At 44.1% G+C, this 19,193-nt stretch overlaps 1 protein-coding gene across 1 annotated transcript in view; it reads left to right on the forward strand.

Annotated features, from left to right (window-relative positions):
• ABCA1 (ATP binding cassette subfamily A member 1) overlaps positions 1–19,193 on the forward strand; it is a 128,867-nt gene that overhangs the window by 27,935 nt on the left and 81,739 nt on the right. The window contains exons 3-5 of the mRNA XM_045563837.1: positions 4,636–4,729; positions 8,796–8,937; positions 10,230–10,348. Of these exons, the coding sequence (XP_045419793.1) occupies positions 4,636–4,729; positions 8,796–8,937; positions 10,230–10,348 (355 nt within the window). The remainder of the gene's footprint in view (positions 1–4,635; positions 4,730–8,795; positions 8,938–10,229; positions 10,349–19,193) is intronic.

Here is a 19,193-nt window from a genome sequence, read left to right on the forward strand (position 1 = left end):
ATAGCTGAGGAAGAATGAATATGGGAAGTGTGTAGTGATGCTTTGGTGCTGTCCGGAGCAGCTTTGATTTTGGAGAGAAACACCCTTTGAAAACAGTGTTCCTCCCTGTCTTCCTACCCCATGGTGGCGGGGTGGTATGGAGTGGGGTGTGTAGGGACCAAAGCAAGATTTAGAAGCATTTTCTATAGGAGCTGATAATGGCAAAGGATCGACCTTATTTCCAAGCTGTTTATGAGGGCCTATGTTTAGGAAAAGTGTTGAGCTTAGAGAGGGAGGAGAAATCTGATTTTGTTAATGAGTGTAGCCAGAATGGCATTCCTGGAAGAAGTCAAGTTAGGTTTCTACCGGGAGGTTATTAGGAAAAGAAATACCTAAAACATTCTCTGAGTATGGAACGTGAGTTCTTTATTCAATGATAGGAATAATTTTAGAGGTCTGGGGTAAAAGGGCATAAATTAAATTTTATCTCTCATGAGTTCTTGGTTTGAGTGTGTAAGCTTTGGCGGTGGTCTCTTCATTCATTCATTCATGTTAGTGTCTCACTCAGCAAGGACTTGGAAAGATCAGGCGTCTACATGCTGTGGTCAGTGAGTGCAGAGGGCGTTAGGAGGTTGGGTGCTTAATGGCTAAGAGCAGGGGCCCTTGGGTCAGACTGGCTTTGAACCCCGGCTCTGCCAGTTACCAGTCTTGTATCTTTGGGCAATTTATTAACTCTTTGAGCCTCTGTTTTCTTGTCTGTAAAATGTGTATAGTAATAGTACTAATTAGGGTTTGAAGATTAAATGAGTTAATGTTTATAAGGCACTTAGAACACTGGGATAAAATAAGACCTTTTTAAGTATTAGCCATTATTATTATTAGCAATCTTTTTCTTACCTCTTTCCCTGATCTGCTTATACCCACTGGCTTCAGCTGCTGGAAGTGGTTTCTCAGATTTTCTTTATGTCCTTTGTTGTCAGTGTCTTGGGGAAGGTCATTCATTTTTTCAGCCCACCAACATTTTTTCAACGTCTGCTACCCTACAGCCTCCTAGATGTGGGGGCTGCAGAGATGTCTGAACATAAGCCTTGATTCATTGGGTCAGATCAGTGCTCAGCAGGGCTGGGAAGTGTTAGGTTTCACTTAAGTGGCATATCTTAAAAGAGATATGTCCCAAACATAGCTTTCTGAGAGGCAGCATGATGGGCACAAAAGAACAAATTTAGGGGTCAGTAGATCTAGGTTCAAACGGTGCAGTCTCTCATGGCTCATAAGTTTTCCAAACCTCAGTTTCTTTGCTTCTAAAATGGTAATGATACAACCTACCTCGTGGGGTTATCATGAATTAGATATTGGAATGAGATATACAAAACTCCCTGAGTACACAGTAGGTGCTTAGCATTGGCTGCAACTATTATAAATCTACAGGCCATGATTTCATCTTACCTCTATGGAAACTGTTGGTATTTTTAGACCATTTCACCTTAGAGGGGCCATTTCCTACCTGAGCTACCTGCTGTGTCAAAATTGCATGTGGCCTCCTGAATTGGGCAGAGTTGGCTGCTAATTTCAACCCTGCCACTGACTAGCTGTGTGATTTACCTTTCCTGGAGCCTTAGCCTTGCCACATATAAAATGGAGACAATAGTGGTTCCTACCTCACCGGGTTGTTCTGAGGATTAAATGAAGTAATCCTTATAAAATGTGCCTAGTACACATTGGGCTCTAAATAAATGGTAGCTACTAATTATCCTGAAATAATAAAGGCAAATGATAGTTTCAGAGCTTGAAGGTTGATGACTATTTATCTTACTCATAGTCTTCATTTTATTTTGTGTTTTTTCCTGAGTTCATTATTCTTTTCTGAATTCATTTACAGTTGTGCCATTTGTAAAAAGTTTTATTCCTGTCTCTGTTAATATTTGTAAGTGATTTTATTTAGTTGCAAGCTTGGGATGCATACAATTTTGCATTCTGCTTTTTTCACTTAATATTATATGGTTAACTGTGTCTGTGTCTCATAAACATTGTTGTAATGACTGCATAATATGTTGTCGAGTAGATGTACCATAATTTAATCATTTCCCTATTGCCGAGCAATTAAGTTGTTTCTGATATTTTGCAATTATAATGTTTCAATGAGTGAATAACTTCATGCATACTGCTTTTTGATATTTTAAATTTAGTTCCCTAGGATGAATTCCCAGGAAGATTACTTGGGCAAAGGGGATAAACATGACTTTTGAATACATATTGCCAAATTGCTTTCCCAAAGGGCTCAACTGATTTCTGTTTCCATGTTCATTATTTTATAAACTTCAGTTCATTCCCTTACTCAACAAACATTTTTAAGCGCTTATCATGTGGCAGGCTCAGTGAGAAGAGAGTGACCCTAGGGGAGAAGCTCATAGATAAATAGGGCCCCTGCTGTGCCAAGTGCTGATAAAGGCATAGAGCACCTGGGGAGCTCAGAGGAGGGAGTCCCAGCTCAGCTGGTAGAGAAGTTTGTTGTCATAGGGTCATGGTTGTGTTCTTTGGCAGAAAGGAAATTGCATTTCTCCCCTCCACCCCACCCAGCTTTATTGAGGCATAACTGAAAAATAAAAATTGTATATATTTAAGGTGTACAACATGATATTTTTTTGAAATACATACATGTCAACTTAAAAATGTTACAGAATTAAAAGATGTTCTCAATTAAAAAAAAAAGGAAAAGGCTGAATGTCATTTGCAAGCTTGGAGATTTCAGTGTATGTTGACTCTTTGCGATTATTTACAGAAATATTAGCAAGACGAACCAGCCCCATCTTTTTTCTTGAGGATCTCATTGTAAGCATGCTTTCTTCCAGAGAGGGATCCATTTGCCTTTTTTTTTTCCTTCCTCATGCGCTGCTGTCTACACAAATTATTCTTCATAGCTTTATGGTAACAGTGTATTTTTTGTTCCATGAGAGAAGTAATACTTGCTCATTATGGAAAATTTAGAAAACACAGGAAAGTATTAAAAACACTACCTATGTTCTTATCATCCTAGTACATCCTCTGTTATTATCTTGAGTATTGCCAAGTATTGCCAAGTATTGCCTTCCAAAAAGATCTTAAAAAGAGTTTAATGTAGAATGATATCACAAGTCTTTGGAAATTAAGAACTGGTTATTTAAAATATCAGAAACCAAACAGCAAATAAACAAACAAATCCCAAAACAATCTGAAACACCAGCAATAGCAAAAAGGTTAAATTATGATCAGTCATAGAATGAAACATCCAGTGCCTGTTAAAAGCCATATATTAAGAGAATAGTTTATGTTGTGAAAAGTGCTCATGGTATGATGTTAAATGAAAAAGCAGGACACAATATTATATATGCTGTATAATGTCAGTTTTGTAGAGAAAAATGTTATTTATGTCTGCATAAAAAAGACAAAGAATATTAGCAGAGAACCATTGTTAATTCAATTTACTAGGAATTATCTTTGGGAGATAGGCTTAAGGGTGATTTATATTTACCTTTTTAAAAACTTTTCTGCAATTTTTTAATTTTCAAATTTTCCACAATAAAAATATATGGACCTGAAGATCAACAAAAACTTGCTTTAGAAAAAAAGAAAAAAAAAGAGATTTTATACCAGTGTGTTCTTTGGTTTTGTGACTCTGAAGCCACAGCTATAATTACTCTTAAACACAAGGCCCCATGACTCTTTACGGGCTCTTTGGTGTTCCTCCTAATTAGAATGTTGGAACCTAGAAATGAAAGGAGTGGGAGAAGTGAGAGACTTCAGGCAGTGTAACTAGTTGTCCAAACACCACTGGTTCCATTAAATTATATCTAGTGATTTCCATCTTGTTGCTCTGCTGATGGAGCACCTGGGAACTCATTGAGGCAGGGTTTTCTTTGAGAGAAAACTCATTGTTTTAACCAGTGGATCCTACTTGGTCTTCTAACTCACTGGAGAAGATGGCAACCAGTCCTGGATGGCTGGGGAAGGACTTCGCACTCTTCCTAGCTCTTTCCAGTCCTGGGTGCACACAGGTCAATGTGGAACTGTGTGTGAATTTCCACTGTCCTTTGAAATCTTCTTCTCAGCCCTACAGGGAGCAACTTTGTGTGCAGCTGAAGGAGCGGGGTGGTTTGTATTTAGCACAGCAGGTTACCTTGGTCCTCTCCCTTCAACAACAGTGGCTACGTACCTGGCACTGTGCTACGTCTGGGAATGCAAAGGTACCTACCTTCAGGGTGCTGTTAGCACAGTGAGGAAGCCAGGGGTAGAAACAGATGACTTCAGGGTTTAAGGAAAAAGCCATGGGAGGAGTGTGTATGGGTTACTGTGGGAGCACAGGAGAAAGACTTTCAGCTCAGGCTGAGGTTAAAGGAAATTACCCCTGATTGAGTCTTGAAGAATGAATAAAAGTGAGCCAGAGAAAGCAGGATGGGAAGCAGCTTCCCTTACTTAAGGAAGGCACAGGGGAAAGGAATGGTATGTTACAGGGTGAGAATGCAAACAATTCGATGCTATTAAAGCTTGAGAGTGATGAGAGAGACTTGGGAAGTTTGATCAATTGTGGAAGGAACTTTTCTTTGGATTTCCGAAAGTCCAGTGGCATTAAGCATCCATGTTATTTTTTAAAGTCACGGTATTGTTTTATTTTCCACTCAGTGTCAGCTGCTGCTGGAAGTGGCCTGGCCTCTATTTATCTTCCTGATCCTGATCTCTGTTCGGCTGAGCTACCCACCCTACGAACAACATGAATGTGAGTAACTGTGGATGCTGCCTGAGGCCATCGGCTGGGGAAATCTAGGCAATGAACATGGGCTAAATTTGGCTTTTCCAAAGATGCTCTCTTCAGGAAATGCCACAAATGGTTTGGAACAGAAAATCCAGGTTTCTGGTTTTCTGAGAAGGTGTGAACTCAGGAGACTATATTCAGTGCTAATGAATGGTGATAATAGTAATTATAACAATAGCCAACATCTGTTTCACACATTTTAAATGATGAAAATAAAGTAAACTTACTGATGGTTCAGAAAGTGGTGATTAAAAAGCACCCTTAAGGCAATGGCTCAACATCCAGTCTTTTCCATATGCATTATGTCTTAATCACACAGTTAGGAATTATGAAACACATAATTTTAAGCAGCATCTGTGTAGAACTTCTCAGTTTGACTAACATTATTTTATTTGATTCTCATAGAAACATTGAATAATAGACTTTATTATTATTATCATTTGCTTACTTTCTTGATAAGTAAATTGGGGCTCAGAGAGGTGCAGGGACTTGTCCAAGGTCACACATCTAGTGAGTGATAGAGATGAAATAAAACTCAGGTCACTGACTCTCAATCACGTGTTTGGATGATGAACTTTACAGTGAACATAGAAAGTACGGTAGTGGCTACGAACACAAGCTCTAGATGTTGGGTTGTCTGGGTTCAAATCCTGGCTTCAGCATTCACTAGGCATATTACCTTGACAAGTGACTTTAGCTTCTTTTAAAAAAGGGAATAGTAATACCTACCTCATATAATTATTGTTGGTGTTAGCATCCTACTGTCACAGTCTTTCTCTTATGTATGACTGGGCTCAACGGATGGATTGACATTGAAGAAATGTCCAAATAGAAGAGATCAACATTTATGAGGAGGTTTAGGTGGGACCCCAGATTCATTGCCCCCGTGATTTTTCCTGCCACTAAGCAGCTCCGCCCACCCCCCCACCAGACTCATAGGCTTACAGGATACGGTTCTTCCAGGAAAGCTATGGGGCCGGGCCACCCATCAATTGTGTTTCTTGGTCAGGTCCCTGTTCTCTTACAGCAAAGAGCAGCAGTTATTTACATGGTAATCTGCTAATACACATCATACATTTCAAGTTAAACATACACACACATACACAACCTCAACAACACTCCCCTAGATGGGATTTTCTGATTTTACAAATAAGGAAAGGAGCATAAAATGAAATCTATACTCAGTTTATATGCCTGTGAGGGAATTATGTTTTCTTTTTTGGAACCCCAAAGAGATTTTGTTGATTGATGAACAAATGCATATTTGATTTTATTTAAACATTACTCCAAGCCCCACTGGAGTATGTGTTTTAGGGCAAACTCAGCTTTTTCATCCACTAGACTATTTTCTTTCTGGAATGATCACAAGCAGGCAAGATAGTGTAGTGGAAAAAGCTTAGACTTTGGCATCAGACAAATTGGGGTTTGTTTGAATCTTGCCTCTGTCCCTCACTGAGTTGTGATCTTGGGCAAGTTGTTGGGTTTTGATCCAGATTTCTCTGACTCCATACCGTGGATTTTCAGGTATGTTGTGAAATTCCTGTGTGTGTAGGAGGCAGATAAGACTTTTCCTGTATATCTGTGCACTTTTTGCAACCTGACCTTCTGTTCTCATTACCATCCAGGGACTTAGTTGGAAGGGCAGAGTTGAAAGCTGTGGTGAAGCTTGCAGAGCTGTCATGTCTCTGGGAACAAAAGACTGGTATAACATTCTTCCCCATAAATCTTTTCCAGTTCAGATTAGAGTGATTGAGGTTGTAATAACTTTCCTAGGTCACAGGAGTCCATTATGATATTTGATTGTCATCCTCTGCACACAGTGCTATTCCTCATCCTGCTTTTGTTTGCAAATAAGATGGGTACAACATATGAGGAAGAGCCTTTGCTTCCACCGCCAAGGAGTAGCCTGAAATACCTTCACAGTCACTGCTATGTGCTGCCTTTGACCTACACCACCCTGTCCAGAGTGCCAGTATCTCCTGGCATTGAAAGGGGGAGAATCTTTTGGTCCTTCGAGTATTTGGTTGGGTTACATAAATATCCCCCAAATGAGGAACAGCTGACTTAGGCAAGAGGCCTTGTTTGGTTTTCCTTGAACTATTAACAGAGAGATAAGGAGACTAACTGAGTAAATGTTCAATAAGCCAGAGTCCCTGCAGATCAGATCTTGTCACATCCTTGCTTTGGATGTCGCCCCTCTAGTTGGAGTATGGATAGAAGAAAAAGATAGAAGGGGCCCAATACTGAAATGCAAAGTACAGCAAGACATGGTTTTGGGTTAACTTCTGGGGAAGACTCCACTTGCACATTTGCATGAAAATAGAAAGATGAGTAAAACAAGGTTCCTGCTTCAGAGGAAGGTGGTAGCTGTGAGATGGAAGGAATGTTCCGGCTGGACAACAGTAGAGTGAGAACTATTGTAGCCTCATCACTCTTGTGCCTGAAATATAGGGCCATTCATTGAGCCTTTGTCTGTGCTGGGCACTATGCAAAAGTGCTTTGCCTGTAAGAGCTCATGCTGTGCTCACCACAGCCCTGTACAGTTGATTGTATTTTTATCACCATTTTTCAGATGAGAAAACTGAGGGTTAGGGGGTCAGTGACTTGGCCAGAGTTGCTGCTAGGCAAGTTGCAGGGACTGGACAGGAATCCCAATGGGCTTGACCCCAAAGCTGTTGGGGCTGCTTGCTCTTCACCACCAAGAGCTGTGGTTCTTAATGGCTGTTAACTCTTTTGGGGTCACAGGCAACCCTGAGAATACGAGGAAAGCTGGAGCTATGGCCTTTCTGTCCAAACAAAAACAGGCCCTTGGGTTAAGAGCCCCTTGCCTGGGGCACATTTATCCCAGTCCTCATAAACAGCACCCATGAATGACTGCCACAAACCAAACAGTGCCAAACTGAATCCTAGGACTCAGCCCAAATGTACCCAATCATCCTGTTGGAAGAAGCTCATCATAAAGAAGGGAGAAGAGAGCAAGGAGATGCCCTAGGGGATGGAGCCTCATTGTGTGTGTTCTTTTTTTTTTTTTTTTTGAGACAGAGTCTTGCTCTCTCACTTGGGCTAGAGTGCCGTGGTGTCAGCCTAGCTCACAGCAATCTCAAACTCCTGGGCTCAAGCAATCCTCCTGCCTCAGCCTCCCAAGTAGCTGAGACTACAGATGCTCACCACCACACCTGGCTAATTTTTTATTATGTTTTTAGTTGCCCAACTAATTTTTCTACTTTTAGTCTTGGAGGCAGGGTCTCACTCTTGCTCAGGCTGGTCTTGAACTCCTGACCTGAAACAATCCTCCTGCCTCGGCCTCCCAGAGTGCTAGGATTGCAGGTGTGAGCCACTGCGCCTTGCCAGGGCCTCATTGTTTTGAAGAATGACAGAACAATAACAAAACACATGAAGGTTCACAGATGACATCTGACGCCAGATGTTTTTAGGTGCCCTTGAGGAGCTTTTGAGCTAGCAGAGGAGGTGAAACTAACAGATGTTTGGAAAACCAATGAGAGGAGAGTCGCTGAGGGGACTGAGAAGAGCTGGATTAGAAAGGAGGCTGCAGGTGTGAGGAAGGGGCTTGGATTGGGATCTAGAGATGTGGGTTCCACTCCCAGTCCTGCCTGCTGAGTCCCTGAGTGTCCTTCATAGGCCACTTTACTGTGGTTTCCTCCTTGGGGTGTGAAGGAATTGGTTTAGCACATGCCCAAGGCCCCTCTGTGTCTCTGAGAGGTGAGGCTGGTGGTGGAAGATGAACTGGTGGTGCCCAAGCACTTGCTGCAAGCCAGGTTTCTGTACGTGGTCTAATCTAGACCCCTCTGTCATGAACTCCGTTCTCCAGATGATGTCAAGTACATTAAGAATTGCTATCTGATGCCAAGTTTTCAACTCTGGGTTGAATTAGTCCAGAGGAGGCAGGAATCTGGGATGTGTGGAATGGGACAGACAGATAGGGGATGAAGCATTGTATGGGTAGAGTCTCAAAATCACTTAAAAGAATTAATGTTTCTCCCTGATTTTTTCTTATTCTTGATTTTAACAGGCCACTTTCCAAATAAAGCCATGCCCTCTGCAGGAACACTTCCCTGGGTTCAGGGGATCGTCTGCAATGCTAACAACCCCTGTTTCCGTTACCCAACTCCTGGTGAGGCCCCTGGGGTCATTGGAAACTTTAACAAATCCATGTAAGTACCAGATCAGGTTTTCTTTCCCAAACTTGTAAGCCAATATTTTTCCTTCCTTCCTCCTCTGGAGGATTTTGAATGGCTGGATTGGAGTGAAGTTGCTTTTGTAAAAGTTGTGTGATAAAGTCTGCAGAGTGAGGGAAGGGAGAATTGCCACCAGGACCTTACTTTGGTGGGTTTTAGGAGTAACAATGGTATGTAGCTCACAGCCGTGTGGTTAGGGACATTCCTCCAAACCCTGGCTGGAAGCAGGGGAGAGAGACACAGCACGTTAGCTCCATCTGTTAATCAGTCCACTCACTCAGCAGACATTTACTGTGGGTCTGAATCGGCTGGTTCTAGGAGCCAAGGGGCAGAGGCGGGTACAAAGATGCGTGCTGGAAGGGCTCCTGCCCTCAAGGAGCACACAGCCGAGGTTGGGAGAATTCTGTCCTCTCTCCATCAGGTCACCTCTGTCGCTGCCCTTACCAGACTGCGTCATCTGCAGGTCTTTCTGTTCCCTGGGTGTGAGCTCCTGGAGCAGGGCAGGACGCTGCTTCCCTTGTGTTTGTATCCTTGGCTGCTGGCTTTAATACCCCACATAAGTATGGGCTTAATAAGTGTCTGCCAAATGAGACATTGAAGATTCTTCAAATGCATAGAACCATGACGTGAGTTAGAGTGGACTAAAGATAGTGGGATATGTTTCTACAATTCCCAGGGAGCTGCAGTTGGGCAGGCTGGGCCACATTATAATTTTCATGTACCATAGAGTTTGTAGCATTCCCGGGCTGCTTCTTCCATACAAAAATATTAAAATTATATTTTATGACTGTGTTGGTATAAAAATGAATATAATCCAGGCAAGATTCATTATTATGTATGCATTTTTATTATATTAATTTTTAATTCTGATTTTAAAAGAAATTAGGACATTTTTGTGTGCCCCTAGGAGTATCCTGGGCCCCAGGCTCTGACCCTACTCTGCCCCATGGGATAAGTCGGTCCTCGGGGCATGGATGTGCATCTGCATGTATATGCGTGTGTGTATGTGTTTGATGGGCCGGGCCTTGAAGGGTGGTAAGATTTGGGTGTGCAGACACATGGGGAAGGGCACTGGCCATAGGGATGATGGGTGGGTGGCCAGGAGCATAGGGTATCTGTGACATGGGCTGGGGGGAGCTGTGGGCCAGGGCCTGCTCGTGGAGGGCCTGGAAGCCAGGCCGGGATGTGCACCTGGTAGTCATTTTCTGAAAGTGGGAGAGGCAGCTGGCCTAACTAGAGCTTTTCTTCTTTCCGTGCACCCTTTGCAGTGTGTCTCGCCTGTTCTCAGATGCCCGGAGGCTTCTTTTATATAGCCAGAAGGACACCAGCATGAAGGACATACACAAAGTTCTGAGAACGTTACAGCAGATTGAGAATTCCACCTCAAGTAAGCAAAAGCCTTCTGTGCGTTGGTTTGTAATTGGCAATTGACCTGCACCAGGGAGAGACTGCGGCCCAAGTGGCCTGGGGCTTGTTCCCTTTAGCTCCTCCCTGTGGGGTTTTCTTCCTCAGTGGCTGGGCTGCGGGGCCCCTCTGAAGGAGGTATTGCAGAAGAAACTAGGGGAAACGGTTGCCACCGTGATGGACTAGTCTCCTGTGGGGAGGCAGAGGAAACATCCGCAGAGAGGAACGGCACAGCCTTGGCCTTAGGGACAGCGAGGGGTACAAACTGTATTTTCTTTGGAGTTGGCCATATGGTTGCAGTGAATGGACAAGTTTATAGACAGGAGATACTTCTGTGCATATAATAGCAATTAAAGTTGAAATTTGATATGGATAAGTGAAAGTTAAGCATTTATTTCTAAAAAAGAAAATGCAATTCATCTTCCCCTAGTCATTTGATTTAGTCTGATGAGCATTTGAACTGTGATCTTTAAAAGTGAAATCTTTCCCTGTGATCTGGTAAGTACCCAGGCAGTTTATTGCGTGCCGCTGAGGAGGTGTCTGAGAAGACGCGGTTTGCTGACTGAGGCACTGGCCGCCGAAGTCGCTGAGCAACCTCCCGGGCAGTGGCCCTGCCAAAGGGACAGAGGCTGGCGCGAGCAGTCCACTGGTGCAGTCAATAGTGGTGCAAATGGTCTGTAAAGAATTCTAAAAAGTAACGCAGCCGACTAAAAGTTGGTGTACTTTTTATTATCACCATGCCCCGGTGGTTCTAAACAATGTCAGTGATAAATTACTCCTCCTTGTCATGGGCCAACTACTGCCACTGCTCCAGGGAAGTACTTTTTATTCAGTTTGGTGTTTGGGGAGGGTTGGAGGGGGCTGGTCTTTGCTGAAAGGCCACTCCATTTGGCAAAAGAAGGAATGGTATAAAATGCTAGAGCTTAAACCAAACTCAGATTTGAGCTTTTTCTTGGGCAGCCAGAACTGTGCTTTCTTTCCTTGGGCAGGAAAAGAGGCAATGGGCAATGTCGGGTCTGATGACAAAAGGAAGTGAAGATGTGTCGGGGGTGGCACAGAAGAGGTGTCTCTGCACAGCAGAGAGAGGTGTGGCTGTACCTGGAGCTCCCAGCTGGGCCACTTCTGGCTGCATGTCCAGGCCATCAGGTTGTCCTGCACTCGAGTGTCTGTTCCCGTGCAGGATACAGAGCGGTAGCAACCACTGATCAAAGCCTCAGTCCTTCCTGATCTACTGGAGGGCCCCTGCCTGGTTGACCAGGGACAGAGCCCAGGGTACTTCCTCTGTCACCCAGAGACAGTGTGGTACAGTGGAAACAGTGCCAGCCTGTATTACTTTGTGGTTGCTTGACTTCGTGAATGATTAGTCAGCACCCTTTGAACCACCTCTTCTTATCTATAAAATGGGCATTGTAGGAGAACCTATCTAGATTGTTATGAGGAATAAATGAAATAAAACATTTCATTGCTTAAAAGCAGCATTTGGCATGTAGGAGGCACTTGGTGAATGTGAACTGGGATTATTTTGGGGTGGTGACATGTCAGCAAAGCCAATTAACATCTCCGAGCCTTCATAACCTCAGCTATAGAATAATAGCTAACTTGCAATGTAAAAAACCCAGGGCAGTGTCTGGCACACAGTGGACGCTCTGTAAATGGAGGCCAATATTCATCTACGACAGCGAAGCATTTCTGAGTGTCCTGCCTTGTTCGTTTGCCTCTCACCATGTGTGGCTGTTGAAATAGACTGGCTCATGGAGGAGAGTTATCAGACAGAGTTTCAGATCTTCCTGGAGGCTGCCTTAGAAACACCACTATTTTCTTAAACCAACCAGAGACATGAATTAAGGTTGAGGAAAAAAGTCAAACCTGTGTCCCAAAACCACACACCTGTGTGCACAGATCTGAGGAGAGAAGGTCCCTCTGATTTTGACTGTGTCATGTCAGTCCTTGTTTCACATCTCCTTCTTCACCTAGTATGTCCCCTTTTCTGCCCTGCTGCTATTTCTTAAATTCCTTCTTGTTTTGCAACACAGAGCCAGGCTTCAGTTTAGAGGGAAATGCACAGAAATGCTGTTTCTTCCTGCAGGAAATCTGTAACCTTTTGCTGATATTGATTAGCACTCTGTCAATTTCAGAGAGAATCTGAGGCTGGGATATATCATTGTAGATCCCTACTTACAGACCTAAGTTTACCTGCACTGACACACTCACCTCCCCGGGCAGGGATCTACTTTTTATAAGGTAGCTTATTCTGGGTGTTGACAGCTCAAATTGTCAGAAAATATTTGTTACATTGCTATACTTTCTAGAGAATAAGTCTAATTCTATTGCCTTTGAAATATTTGAAGACAGCTCTTGTGTGTTTTTTCCCTCTTTTCACGAAGTCTGTGATTTTTCTAAGCTCAATGTCCTCCATTCCTCTTCGGGAATGTTTTTCTTCTCAATTTCTGCCTCTCCTCTGATTGGGTTTCAGTGCGTCTGTGTGCTTCTTGAAGTTTATTGGAAATTACAAAAGTATTCTAGCACAGAGGAGAAAGAGACTTTTGCCTCCCTTGCTCTGTGAGCGCTGTATTTCTGTTAATGCAAACTCAGATTACATTAGGCTTTTTGGCATTCATGTCATCCTCTTGACTCATATTCCATGTGCAGTGAACCAACATCACAGATTCTTTTAAATACACAGAATTAAAAGTTACTGGTTCTGCATTTCTTAATTGTGCTGTTGGGTTTTTGAACTAAAGGGAAGATGTCTCTTTTCTATTTTACATTTTTAGACTCCCTATACCATCTCATCCTACCCAAACCATTTTAGATTCTGATTTTGGTGTGTACTATATCTGCTGGTTCTTTCCTGTCTTCTAGGAATTTGATAAATAACTCTCTTTGTTCTCATCCGAGTCATTGGTAAGTGTGGGACCAAGGCTAGAGGCTGAGGTCCGTCCAGTCCAATGGAGATTAATGACCCCTGGGGACACCGCCCCTCAGGCTCTTAGAGATCTCCCAGCCTGTGTGGTTATCAGTGCTGGGCCACTGGGCTCCTGCTTCTGGGATCCAGTTGGAGGATTTATCTTGTTCTTTCTTTCAGCTTGCATCTGCTAAGTCCCGTGGACTATCCACAGATGTCTTGTGAATATGGAGCTTTCTAGTTAGAGACTCTCTTCTATTCTCACAGTTTGTGGGGCTAGAACATTGTTTTATTCCAACTTACTGGAAGAAATCTTACAGACCATTTAGTTCATTCATAGATAAATAGGTTGATTGATTTAATCATTGCATCAGTGTTTATTGAACACCTCACCTGTGCCAATCACTGTTTTAAGGTGCTGAGACACACAAGTGTACAAAACAAATGTGGCCCCTGTCTATATTCTACTCTAGAGAAGAATCGATCCAGAAGGGGGAAGTGACTGTTTCAAGTTTATACAACCATGGGAGGGATATTCTGGGAATATAACACAGCTAAGTAAGTTCCTGCTCACAGGGTTCTCTTTCTACAGTGCTCTCTTGTGCTGTTTTAATAATTTTCCAACTGGGGAGGCCTCTGGTTGTAGGAATTAAGTCATGTGCAAATCTTCTAATGATCCTTGCAGTCATCCTGATCAGAAATCCAAGGAGGAAGGCTTACAGAGCTGCCTCATCCAGTTTTTTCATCCCTGGCATTTTTTGAATGTTTTATTATTTTCTTCCTAAGCCAGAGTATGAGCACACAGGTTGAGTGGTGACTACATTAATACTCAGGAGTCATTGTGAGGAGCATTCATTCTTCTTAAATCCCTATCATGACTGCAACTCAAAGGAAATGTAAAAATTGGATACATTCTCAGGAACCCGAGAATGACATGTCTATGTTCTGTCTCTGAGATGCAGACTGGCAACGGCGTTTCTCCGAGTGACGTTTGTGTGGTCTCTGAGATTTCAGGCAGTGTATGAATGATAACTTTAATTTTAGCCCATATAAAATTACAGTTTCATAGATATTTCTTAGGAGGATGTTCCATAGGAAAAAAAATAAAGTTAATTTAAAGGAAACATTTTATGTGAATATGGTAAAACTTGGGAGAGCAGTGTGTAAATGACTGAAGATTGGAAAACACGGTATGAGAATAAGAGTTTTGGGCTTTGTAGTAAGATTCATTTTGGGAACAAATTCAGACTTTGTCCCTCATGTGGTGTGGACCTCGGGCAAGGGTTGATTCTTTCAGGGCCTCAGTTTACCTGAAATATGGAGACTGGCTGCCCTGTGGGTCGTCGAGCATTCAATCCGATGATGCCTGTGGGTGACTAACAGGGTGTTCATGGCACACAGTTGGCACATAACGCATCTGAGTTGCTTTGCTTCCCCTTCTGTTCCTGCCGGACTGGCCTTGGCCATTGTGTTCAATCTCTCTGGGCCTCAAGTTTCCATGCCTTGAAATTGGGACTTTGGAGAAACAACCTAAAAATGCCTCATCTTGGAAACTTGGTCAGCCCTTGGGTGGGGGATCACCTGGGACCAACTGGTCTGTAGCCCCGTGAGGACAGGATGGGGCCTTGCTCGTGGTTCTGTCCCAAGCAAGCGTCAGCATGGTGGCGGGCACTAGGTAAGCCATCAGTGAATCTTTGTGGAATGAAGGTGAGAGAAAATAAAAGTGAGTCCATATAATTATAGAGTTGATTCCCTTGTGTGAGCCCAGGTCAACAGAGCTAAAAATTAATGATAATGACAAAAGTACTTAAAACAGTCTTGGCTTTCTTCCACAAAGTTTGCCTTCCAGAATTTCACTGGAAGGGCAGCCATGAACCCAGAGGCCTAAAGTGGATTTACTGGGAAGGTAAAAACATTTCACTTTCATAACTCCTTTCAAGGCCCTCTGAGGGGGTCTTAGCAATGTGTTTACACAGTGATATATATTTGTAAAGTTTGCAAAAGTAGGATTTTAAAAAAAATATTCTTTTTCAATTTGGTGTGATCCTAGCACTCTGGGAGGCTGAGGTGGGAGGATCACTTGAGGCCAGGAGTTTGAGAACTCGTCTCTACAAAAAAAATAGAAAAATTAGCCAGGTATGGTGGCACACACCTGTAGTCCCAGCCACTTGGGTGGTTGAGGCAGGAGGACTGCTTGAGCCTAGGCATTTGAGGTTACAGGGAGCTATGATGATGCTACTGCACTCTGGCCCGGGCAGCAGAATGAGACCCTGTCTCTCTCTCAAAAAAAATTCTTTTTCTTAAGTTCCGCTACCCTTCTGCCCAATTCTGTCAGCTGCAGGTCTCATGAAGCTGCACATGCTCCTGCCAGGGCACAGGGGGACAGGGAGTCAGCTTCCTTCCTCAGCCCCTGCCTCACTCCCCACTCTAAGCCACCTACAGTGTCCATTTGGTGAATCTGGCATTGTGGGGTGGGACGACTGCAGACTGGCCTCAGCTAAGGCCTGCCTGTTGGGGTTGGTGCTGCTCAGAATCAGGGCCGGGCTGGATAAGGTGTCCCTTTGCTGCCTTCTTTGTCTTTACCATTTTTTCCTTTTCAGTGACTTAAAATGCATTGCTTAGTGACACCTGACAGCTTCCTGCTGAACATCTCCACTCAGACATCTGTCTTGTATGCCTGACCCTTTCCCGTTCCCAGGATCTTGACTACAGACTCTCCTTCAACTCCAGGTGGCACCATGAATAGAGGCCATCCTGAGCGGGTGCCTCTGTGTGATGGGTCAGGGCTTCCCACTCTGCTGGCAGTTGGGGAGTGCATCTGCAGGGGCTGACGCCTCTTGCCTTCCTGGGGTAGACCACCCCTAACCCCTCTAAGGAGTCCCCCAATGCCCCTCTGCCCCCCATTTCCATAGTTAGCTAGGCCCTTGTCCACTGCTGCATCCCCCATGGCTGCTCTCTCAGCCTTGCCATTGCTTATGCTGGTCTAAGGACAAGTCCTAGGCTTGTGGGGTATCTTGTGGAAGTTCTCCATCTGTTTTAGCTGTGCTGTGACCCAAGTGGTATGGACAGGGCTGTGGATTCTGTGGTGTGGCTAGAAGCCAGATAGCCAATCTCCCCTGTGCATGGGTCCTCAGCCAAGATCTGAGCTCTCCAGGTATTTGGGCCTGTCCCAAGTTACGGCCACACCAACGCCTTTTAACTACAGAGACCCAGGGGGTGCTCTGTGGGCCTGCAGGAGATCATTTTCTGGACCTGCTGAATTCAGCCAGGACAAGTAGGTGAGACAGCTGAAGGATGGCTTTCAGGCTGTACCTAGGGCTGGCACGTGTCACATTTCTGGGGTATGTGTATACCATGGTCCATATGAATGGCATCCCCATGAGAATTGTGCTCTTTAGGCTGGGTAGTGCACAGCCTACATGGCTCATTGCCACGGCCTAGGGTACCTTGTCTCAGCCTCCTCCAGTGAGGACTAGGCCTACAGCTGGTCTCCCATGGTCCCTGGTTCAGGGGCTTTTGAAATGCCTTCTCTGCAGGATGTAAAGCCCTCTGAACTTATGAGGATGTTGCCAGGAAAGAATAAGGAGGAACTTTGGGCATTTTGTCACTGGTCAGGAGACAGTGACAGTCCTTTGGGGGACATCCTACACTGTTGAGATCAAGGGTCTGAGCAGGATGGGACAGGGGGAGAGACTAGGGCAGAGCTGCGGGTACCCGCCAGCCTGACTCCGGGCATGAGCTTCTCTCTCCCTTCAGCTGGACTCGTGTGTGGGGTCAGTGGCTCGGCCACCATTTCTTACCATTTCTTACACATTCATAGTACAGATCTGGTTTGTCTGGCCTTTCTGATGTGGCTTTGACCAAGACTTTTGGGAAATGAGCCCTGAGGGTTATATTGGACTTTACTTAGGGAAAAGGGTCACGCATCTCTGGCTGTCAGAATTACTGGTAATACCGAGAACTCTCTGTGTGGACCTTTGATTCTGCTTTGATCTTTGAAAATCAAAACGCCATGAGCTCCAGGGACGGAGGGGCTTTGGTGACACAGCACAATAGTTGGCTGTAGCAGGGGTTGAGGGGAGGTGGTGTAAAATTAACATCTTGTAAATATTCCCAGGGCAGTACAATTTAGTGTTAAGAGAGCAGACTCGGCAGCCAGACTGCCTGGGTTCAAACCCCGGCTCTCCTGCTCCCCAGCTGTGTGACTTTGGATAATTCCATAATATCTCTGTGCCTCAGTCTGCTCAAAATGGGATAACAATATCACCTCCTTCAGGAATGTTGTCGCAAACAAAGGAACTAATAAAGGCAAAGCACTTAGTATAGTGCCTGGCACATAATAAGTACCAGGCTTGTCCCTTAGTTCACTGCATTTTTGAAACCATCATATAACGTAGGGGATTTTATTCTTTTTTATGCACATCAAGGAGCTGAAGTTCAGAGAGGCCAAGTTACTTGCCTAAGAAAGCACAGCCAGCAAGGGGCAGTAATAGAACTAGAACTCCAGTATTTATGCTCCGCTGTTGTTAAATCCTAAAGAGAGCAGCCCTGGATAGCCAGAAACTTCCCTGAGGTCACAGGGCACTGGGCATGGATGGGCTGGGATGAGAAAGGAGACAAGAGAGCTTCCGAGAGAAATGCCAGACTTCCTCCACTTCCTGGCTTCAGGCACAGGTGGAATGTGTGTTTCCCAAGGCCCGTCTAGAAAGAACATCCTGTGACTCTCAGCCAATTCTCCTTTCCTGTCTGAACCCCCTCATCCCTTTCGGGCAGCCACTGGAGTGGAGGTTACAGCCCCAAGCTTTGTTTTCTGTTCTTGTCAGCCCCTAGTGTATCCTCCTGTTTGGAGATCTGATGACATATGTGTCAATGTTATGTCATCCAAGTGGAAGTTCTTTGAAATCTTTGGGTGATTACAATTCACGTGCTGTATGCACTTGTCAAAAGTTTTGATTTGGGGTCTTGCAGTTTCATATTTTGAAACCTTTCTACCTACTATGAGTTTTCCCAGACCTGTCAGAGCTCGGCTGAATCTCAGAGCCTAGGCTATTGGTTTCCATCCAGGGCAGGGGCCTGGCCCCAGCTGGACTGTAATCAGGAGGGCGCAATGCTTCACTGCAGTGTTGAAATATTGCTTGGGCTAAATCAAATCAAAGGTCAGCTTTACCCAGACAAGAATAAAAAAAAAAACACAATTGCATTGGATTACAGAACAGCATGTACCCCACAAATATCAGACTGCCTTTAAAAAGTTTTGAATTGTTAACATCAAGAGCAGTGTTGCATGTCTCCTGCTTTTCCAGTATAAGTTTTGTTTACCCCGTGGGTGGCAAAGAGCACTTTGGGAGTCCGGTTTGTTTCTCACTGAAAGCTTCCAACTTCTGGCCCTCTTATCACTGTTGCATTGAGACAAAAAAAGGCAATTTTAGAGTGACACTGTCCAACAGACTAAATTGCACCAGGTAAGGATGCCATTTTGCATTTTTAATATAGTATTACATTCAAGGCTTCAAACAGCACTAGCAAGTTGGTATTATTATCTCCCTTTCATGGAGGAGGAAACCGAGGCTCGAAAGGGTGATGTCTGTTGCCCAAGGTCACAGAGCAAAGCTGTAAATTGAATCCAGGTCTGTCTGACTCTGAGGCTCAGTGTCTTTCTGCCATACTCTGATGCTGTGTTGCCTTCTTCCGACACCAGGAAGCATAGGTGGCATCACCAGCTTTGGAGGCCAAAATTGTGATGAAGCATTTTTTAAAGAGTAAAGCAATTCATTTAATTGCTGATGCAGTAGAAAGAACCAAAGCTTTGCAGTCAAAGCTGTTTGGATTCAAATTTACTGCTTGTTTGTTCTGTGACCTTGAGCAAGATACTAATTTCTCCAGGTCTGTTTCCTCATCTGAAACATGGGAAGAATAATACCTT

This window comes from Lemur catta, chromosome 10, assembly GCF_020740605.2.
Source record: "Lemur catta isolate mLemCat1 chromosome 10, mLemCat1.pri, whole genome shotgun sequence".
Taxonomy (NCBI): Eukaryota; Metazoa; Chordata; class Mammalia; order Primates; family Lemuridae; genus Lemur; species Lemur catta.